This window comes from Dendrobium catenatum, unplaced genomic scaffold (genome assembly GCF_001605985.2).
Source record: "Dendrobium catenatum unplaced genomic scaffold, ASM160598v2 fragScaff_scaffold_1483, whole genome shotgun sequence".
Lineage (NCBI taxonomy): Eukaryota > Viridiplantae > Streptophyta > Magnoliopsida > Asparagales > Orchidaceae > Dendrobium > Dendrobium catenatum.
This window is the reverse complement of record NW_021319945.1, coordinates 196,072-205,289: the sequence shown is the minus strand read 5'-3', so window position 1 is coordinate 205,289 and position 9,218 is coordinate 196,072. Positions and strand designations below refer to the sequence as shown.

The 9,218-nt window shown below is 36.5% G+C and overlaps 1 protein-coding gene across 1 annotated transcript; it reads left to right on the top strand.

The window, feature by feature from the left end:
• The first annotated feature begins 3,348 nt into the window (after positions 1–3,348).
• Positions 3,349–4,353, top strand: LOC110115410. Its single transcript, XM_020848625.1, has one exon. It carries the CDS (start codon positions 3,349–3,351, stop codon positions 4,351–4,353), a length of 1,005 nt encoding a protein of 334 aa, XP_020704284.1.
• Positions 4,354–9,218: the final 4,865 nt, after the last annotated feature.

Here is a 9,218-nt window from a genome sequence, read left to right as displayed (position 1 = left end):
ATGATATAGCCACTTTTCTAGTGGTGTTATCTCCTAATATTACCTTGCCTCTTAACCTTTCCTCTAATGTAATAAACGGATTCATATCACGTATCATATCCTCTACAAGTCACTATAATGGTACCACATTCTCTTACTAGGACTGTTATATGAAAGCACCCCTACAATTTCATTCGAAGGTTAGTTTTGGGATCTCAAGTGATTTTGAGTTCCACCTTATGCTTGAATGAATGAGATGTATAAATGTTATACTGTGATGAATGCAATTAAGGCTCCACAATAAATATGTCTTGTAGTGGAAAGTGAAAGTTCGGGCTATGTGTCATAACATGCCACAAGAGTAACACCTAACAAAAGGAAATGGGTTCACTAACCTATGTGGATGATGATGCCTCTTTCTAGGTTTATGTAATATATACTGTATTGATGAGTTATAACATTGAGCCATTGAATGTGGTGGTTTATTATTTTCTAAAGTAGTAATTTTTGCTTATAAATATTTATTTGCATATTCATAGCTTGCCACTTCAACTTTTAATGCATGTTTGCTGCAATCTAATTGACATGTAAGTTCATCTAAATCCTTAAATACTTTTTATAGCTCAATATATAATGTTTTCAAGGAATTGTGTTCATCAAATAAATCAATATTCTTCTTCTTTAATGCATCAAACTCATCTAATAAAGCCATATGATTTCTATCTAAAGTTGAGTGATCTGTAATTAAACCAGTATGCTCTTTTTGTAAAGTAGAAAATTCAATATTAAGACTAGCATGAATTTTCTTAAGCTTCATATATGAATCATGAATATTTTTAGAAATAATAAGTAATTCATCATAGGAGAGTTTACATGCCTCATCTTGATTAGATTGATCAAGATTATCATTATCTATTAGACACAAATTTGTTACCTCATCCTCTGCTTCTTCTTCTGATCATTCTGAGGCAGAGTCGGACCAAATGGCTTTCTTTGCCTTTTTCTTGTCCCTTTTGTACTTTGGTTTCTCTTCACCATTTTATTTGATTGTGCGAGTCTTTAGATTGGGGCAGTAAACTTGTATGTATCCTTGCTTATATGCTCAAAGCAAACTATATCAGATGAAACTTTAGTAGATTTGTGACATTTACCTTAGTTATAGTTATTTTGATGACATTTTTGTTTTTTTTTTTATGAAGCACTTGATCTGGCGCATCATCAAGACTATTTCATCATCCTCATTTACTAAAGATTGGTTATTGTTAGAACCATTTGCTTTTAGTTTCTCTATTCTCTCCTTTTTATTTTCTCATGCATCATTTTGTCTTTGGCTCACCCCTTTCTCATATGTAATGAGTGATCCAAGCAAGTTATCAATAGAGTAAACATTTAGATCTTTTCATTTTGTAATTGCAGTCATTTTTGTATCATATGTGCTAGGAAAACACCATAGAATTTTGCTAGGTTTCTTGCTAAAAGTTTATAGTCATGCAAACAAATATTTATCCTAGAGTGTTTCACTTCACTCGTTCCCTCATAGGTGATACATAACCTATCCCATATCACTTTTCGGTAGTGCATGTAGAAACTCACATATAGTCATCAGATTTTAAAGCTTAATTGAAATAATTCAAACACTTAGCATTCTACTACACAAGTTCCCTATCCTTATTGATCCATTCGTTAAAAGGAATATTAGTTTTAACACCATTAACAACATGCGATGGAAGTGAGCAACCAATTTGAATCATATGCAAAATTCTATGGTTAATGGATTGGAGATATATGGACATTCAAATTTTCTATAAATCAAATGGGATGTTTTCAAATAAAGGTGGATGAGATATTGAATAACCCTCCATAGTGTTATGATTACCAAAATGTGTAATTGATCATTAGTTTCAAGATCTTCCAAAACACTATTTTTGAGACCCCGCTCTGATACCATTTGGGGGGGGGGTGAATTAGTGCTTTTAAAATATTCCAATGCAAAGTACACATTTTTTTTTTAGATTTTTCAAAACACATATAAATAAGCTATTTTAATTTTTGTATGTGGAAGCTAACAAATTAAATATGCCTAAACAATAGTGATGATAAAATTTTAATTATCATAATAAAACATTGATCTCAAAAATTTATCAAGCAGTTAGAATTAAGATGAAGTACAAAAAGTAAAATTAGAGTGAATTCACCATATTTTATAGTGGTTCGGTCAAACCTTAACCTATATCAACTCCAAAGAGTTCTCCACTATGAGTATTGCACTAATACAAAGTGACTATCCTTTTTCTCTCTCAGCAAGATAGAGAAGTACTTATAACACACTCTTTTACAAACCTAATGTGCCGGATGATCAAAACTCCTTTCACAGGCAAAGATTCTTGACTCCTTTTTCTCCCTCCTAGAGAAGGTAGAAAACTATGAGGACTGACTAGGAATCGTGTGATTCCCCTCACACTCCTACTCCCTTACACTCAAGATCACCTTATGCTTCCTCTCACAAACCTTGATTTATGCTCTCATTTGTTCCCTTTTCATTCTCTCTCTAGAGCGGTTTAGAGAGAGAAGCTTAGGGATGGCTAGAGGGGGTGGCCCTAGGTCACCTCCTCCAAATGGGGGAAATGGCGGTCGAGGGGGAGGCAAGAAGGAAGGAAGAGTTGGAAATCATTAGCAAGTGCTTGCCGACGAGGAGGCCGGCGGTGGTGAGCCGATGACACATGGGGTTAAGGCGGGTTTCTTACCTAAATAACCGGGCATTGGCCGATTTTCGGCTGCTGCAGCCAAGAGTGCCGCGCCTCTTGGTGTGTGGGAGGAGAAAGGTACGAAACCCCATGGTGTGGCTCGGCAGGGTAAGGAGAATGGCCAAGGACTGGGTAAGACGTCTGCGTACAAAACCTCCTTAGTTACAATGAAGGAGGCGCCGAACAAAACCTCCAAGCCTTTGGCAGTTCGTGAACTCATTATGAGTTCTATAGGAATCTCCCCTCCGGATGTGGCTTCCTGGGAGGCTGAGGTTGGCCTGAATCTAAATGTAGCTCAAGGAGTGGAAGAAGGTGGCTGCAGCTCGGGTACTGCCTCCCCCCACTCGAGCAGCTGCGGGATGGAGACCAAACAGCTCGAGACTTCTCATCGGGAGGCTGGAGCAGCTAGCAACATGGAGGATTCGGCTGGAGCTTTGGGATCTCAGATGGATATGGAGGATGATCATGGGGTTTGGGCTAAACAGCAGCTTTTGGCCCTTGAGAGGCTGTATGCCCAGCATTTCGGGAGGCTAAGGCCTGGGCAAATCTAGCCGAAGCTGAGGAGGCTACAGCTCAAGTGGATGATTTGGGATGTGATCATCTCTCTATGAATATTGATGTGGCCATGACGGAGAACAATTCTGATTGTCTTAGGTGTGAACCACCCATTGTTACAGCCAACCTGTGCAAGGAAGCAACAGCAGAATGCCCACAACCTGTTTATGGAAATGACTCCAAGCCTACTGCTGCAGAATGGCTGAAACTGCAGCCTCCTAAGGACACTCCGATGCATCTTAGGGGCTCTCCTCTTAGCCCCTTCGCTTGGAACAAGGTGCAGAATGTTCCCCTTGACAAGATGTCAAGGGACCATTTCATGTCTATGGATGGTAAAACCATTGAGCCTGAAATCAGTTTGGTACAAGACAACATTGCCAAGCTGGAATTGGCCATTGTGGCCAAACTCATGGGACGGCGTATTTCCTTCCCTTTTCTTCTGGAGGAGCTCAAATGCAGATGGTCTCATTTTGGGGAGTTTGAGATCATCACCATTGGCCCGAACACGGCTATTTGTATCTTCCAAAGTTCTGCGGCTAGGGACGCCGTTATCTCTAGTGGTCCTTGGATCATAGCGGGCAATATCATTGGTTTGGATAGATGGGACTCTTCTTGTTCTCCCAACTCCTTGCATGGTCTCCGCTCACCAATTTGGATCCGTTTGCCCCAACTCCCCCTCATCTATTGGGACATCAATAATATCACTCGCATTGCTAATTCGCTTGGGGAGCCTCTCTGGATGGATTCACATACGAACAAATGGGGGAGGTCTTCCTTTGCTAGAATTTGTGTCAAGATTGATCTAACACAAAAGTTGCTACCCGGTGTTTGGATCAACGACATCAACGACAGATTTTTCCAACGGGTAGAATACGAGGGACTTACAAATTTCTGTTTCGATTGTGGCTTGATTGGCCATGCAAAAGGGAGTTGCCTATCCACCATATCGGCTAAAGCTCTATCCCTGACTGGGAGTCGGATAGCCCAGCCCATCCAAGAACAGCTAGGTGTGCAGCCGGTGGCAGGTCCCTCAGTAGTCCCGAGACATCTACCTCAGCAGAATCCCGCCAGCTAGGAGGTGCAAACGAATGATTCTCTTGGGGATTGGAACTTGGTGACTAGGAGAAGGAGGAACAAACCGAGAGCCCACATGGAGCAGCCTATTATGGGCGGTAAGGAGGGGTCTGAAACACCTAGACCTCGCCAACCTGCTCAGGGTAATAGTCAGCGGATGGCGGAGATCTCAAACAGAATTGTGAATTCCACTTGCCCCCCTCCTCTAGAAGAAAGAGTTGTGTTCAATGTGGAACGGCCAAAGCGTGATGATCCATCCTCTAGTATCAATCTTATGAAGAGCCAACTCAAGGTTCCCAAAACTTTCTTGGAGAAACAGCTCCTACACCTTGGACCTATTACCTCGCTTCCAAGGAAAAGGAGGAAGAATTTACAAGATGACATGGGCGGGGAGTATGTCCCCTTTGAGGATCAATGAGGCTCTACCATTTTGTATGTCCTAAGGTGATATGGATGCTCACACCACTGCTGAAGCAATGGGATATCTCTCAGCCCCTAGGCTGTTTTAACCCTCTATTAGGTATCTCCCCCCTTTGGGGTGGTTCCTTGAGCACTCATATTACTCTTTGGGCATACCTTTGGGGTGGGCCTCCTTGGGAATCAAAGGGGTTTTTCCTTTCATTTTTTGTTTCTTTCTTTTTGGGTGTCATACTTGTATGGATGTTCTTAGTGTTCCAGCTCTTCCCACTTTTGTTTTTTGTCAGGGAAGACATAGCTTTTAGTTTCCATATCATGTATGCTCGTTTAGTTTATCTTTATTAATGCAATATGCAACTTTCAGCACAAACCCTGATTTTCTTCCAAAAATCTCTTTTAGAGTTCTTTCTTTAATGAAGTTCCTCTCTTCACATCTTATTTAGAAAATGGTTAAAGAATTAGTTTTATAAAAGGCTTCAAGAAACTCTAGAAATTCAACTTAGCCATCACTGTTCAAAAAATACGATCTAAGTTTTACGGTACAATCAGTTCAAAACTAGTCTCGTCTAGTATGAAGTAGAATGAACAATTCATAATTTTTTAACACATCATACCTTGCAATATAGAGATCCTCTAGTATGATCTATTATATTTCCACTATTTTAATGGGATGAATCTGATAGTTCATTAGGGATATTAAACCCTTATGAACTAGTCTGAGGTTAGTAAGCGGTAGGGGGGGAGGGGTGAATTAGTGTTTTAAAAACTCTCAAATTGAAATTTTGATCTAAACCAAATAATCATTCATTAGAAAATAAAGTGCAAAAATTAAATATAGAAATGCAATAAGAAAGAACACACTAGATTTTATAGTGGTTCAATCAATATGACTTACATCCCCTCCCCAGAGCTTCTCCTCTAGGTATTGCACTAAACTTATTAACTCTCTTTTTACTCCCACAGTATGGTGGAGAAGCATGTATAAAACCCCTTTCCACCGACCCCGGTGAGGTTGAGAACCTAACTTCACTCTCTTTATCTTGAAGCATGCAGGGAACCCAAGTCCTTTCGCTTACTCCAAAAGCATGCAGAAAACCTCAATCTATCCCTATTGTAGACCCCTCTAGATACTCCAAGGAACTAGGGATGATGATTGGAGAATTTGACTCAGATCCTTCCTTGATGCAACCTTTGTGAAACCCTCACAAACTCCTTCTCACATGATCCTCTCTCTCTCTCCCCCATGATCTCCCTCTCCTCTTAACTCTCTCAGGTCAGGATAATTGTAAAAGATCACATCTTGAGTAAATATGAGATCTTACATAGAAGGGCTTCAAATTTTCTCTAAATTGTAACAAACTAATAAAGATTGTCCAAGACTACAAATTTAACTCAATCGCCAAGATGATCTGAAGGATACTGGACAATTTAAAGATTTATTAATTCTAATTGTCAAGGATGATGGGACATCCTCCTATATGGTTAGTTCAAAAATGTCAAGAATCATCCCCACCATCACTCTATTTGGTTAGACTTTTTCATGCTGGATAATGAAAAAATAACTGATCGTGTGGGACAATTATTGGATCATTTAGTATAATTTGTTCAAATAAATACATATCATCCAAAACATCATTTTAGTCATCCAGGAAGGAACTAAGGATTTTTTAGCTGATCATTCAGAATGATCTTGCGATCATGCAGGACAATCCTACGATCTTCCAAGATGATATGACTGATTAATCAAATCTTAATTACTTTTCTTAATCAACAGACTACTTTAGGTATAATTATAATGCATCATCTAGAGTAATGTCTTATATGATGTCTAAAAATAATAACATGCCTAAAAGAGTTGGTGATTGATTCTATTTGATTTGATCATATAGTGAAGGATGATAATAATATCATCTAGGATGATTTGCTTAATTTTGGTTGCTTTAATAGGATGCCCTAATTAGGGTTTTTAGTTTTTACTGATCATCCAGGATGATTTTGGATCATCCCAAATGATTTGATTAAAAACAGAGAACTCTAAAATAGACATAGTTTTTTCCATGAGTGTGTGTGTGCAAGGTTACTAAGCATTTGGACCATCTTTATTACATTTGACTCAAGAAAAGATAAAAATACTTGAAGTACACTTACAAATTAACTCAATCCTAATCGTCCTAATCTTGAGCTGGCTTGATTTTTAAATTGACCTTGTGGACCTGAAACATTAGTAGGAAGGGCAATAGTAAGAAAAACAGAAGTGTCAGAAATATTTGCTATCATCAAAATTAAAATTGTTGAATCCAAATTTACAAAAATCTTCCACTTTTTGATGATGGCAAGCATTTGATAAAAAATTCAACTTAAGCATTTAAATGAAACGTAGCATGGAGGCAAATACAAAATAATCATAGTAAAAAAAAAAGAACAACAAAATAGCCCAAACACTACCACTATTCCTCTTTTGACATCACAAAAAGGAGGAAAATTGAAAAGAAAATAATAGTAAAAAATAAATAAGGAAAAAGACTATAAAATGACAAAAAAGAATAAAAAACATTTTTTTGAACAAAGCATGAATATGATAAATTTTCCATGTGATTGAAAAAAAAATTTGTAGGAAAATGAGTTAACATCATCGAAATCTAAAAAATGGTAAAACAACCGATGTTGTTAACCTTAGCTCGGACTTCTTACAGGGCAAACCATCTTTTGAAAACAAAGATATAACTCATAAAAACCAATTAGATAAGAATACGTGATCCATTCAAAACTTGGTTTCGAAAAAATATCTTATAGTATAATATATCAAAGTAATTAGTCACATTCATGAATTTCAAAATCAAGTCTTTGAAAATATCAAGTGACACATGAATTTTTCTAAGGTTTAAAGGTTTGAAAGAGAGAGGAAGCTTGCTTTCTTGTGTGCTCATTTTGTGCATCTAGTCAATTGATTGGCATACTTTGTTTATCTTTTATTTTTGATACACTTTTATATCTTTTATTTTTTTTTATGATAATTATGCATCTTTTTCAGTTTTTCTTATTTTTGGGCTCATTTTACACCCTTTGTCATTTTTACAAGCAAGATCCCTTTTTTAAACTTTTAAATACTCTCAGTTGAGAGAATATCTTTTAGATATTAGAGAAGAAAAACTCACTCTCGAATAGATGGGTGAGGAAACCATAAAATAGAATCAAATTCATATGATAAATGTAATGAACAAGATTACAAAAAGCTTGGATGTGATGTAATGACTTTGAACATTATTTATATACGATAGATTACTGTAACAAGATAGAAAAGATCTTAACTGTAAAGTGCAGTTGTCAATTTGACAAATACTTTTGTTTAGAAAAGAAAATTAAGCTACTAAAAAATGTTAGAGGAAGGGAAATAATCAACGGTGTTTCTCCCTTTAACTAATTTAGAGATATCAAATATTAGCTAAAAATTTTTAATAATAAAAATAAGGCATAAAATATCATTTCAGCTATGAAAAAAGAAAAAAGAAAAAATGAAAGAGAAATAAGAACATCAGAAATAAAATTACTAAAAAAATAGGAGTAAATAAAAATTAATAACTAAAAACTAAAAACAAAAGAAAAGTAAGACACAAAAGAAAGAATAGAAAACAACAAGAAACAACAGATAAGAAAACATAAAATTTAGAATTCAGTAAGCATCAAGTTTATACATTTATGTCAATCACACCCAATCTGATCCTTAAGATGCTAAATATGTCGAAGGCTAGTGGTTTAGTAAAGATGTCAGCTTGTTGATTCTAAGGTTATCTCATGGTGTAACTGAATCTCCTATGGTAATATGGTCCCTAATAAAGTGATGCCGTATATAAATATGTTTGGTCCTTGAAAGTTGGATAGGATTCTTAGAGATGTAGATGACAATAGTGTCAACATATAGGATTAAAATTATGCCTACGGGTAATCATAAATCTAGAATTTATACTTTCAACCAAAGGACTTGGGCCACCCAAATTTGTAAAGCAATGCACTCAACTTCAGTAGTGAAAAGTGCAATAGAGTTTTATTTTCTACTAGACTAAGAGATTAAGGACTGCCCTATGAATTGAAAAGTACTAGAAGTTCTCTTCTTATCAACCCTATATCCTATAAAATCAAATTTAAAATATCTAATAATCTCAAAAGAAGTGTTGTGCATAGGATATCAGATTCCTAAGTTTTAGGTCCCTGAGAGATATATAAGAATTCTCTTAACTGTAGTCAGGTGCGATTCTTCAGGATCAGCTTGAAATCTAGCACAAAGATAAACACTAAACACTTTATCATGTCAGCTACCAGTCAAGTAAAGTAGTAATCCAATCATTCCTCTATACTTCTTTTGATCAACAGATTTTTCATTTGAGTCATTATCTAACTTAACACTACAGCTCATGGGAGTATTTATTGGCTTGACTTTATCTATTTCATATT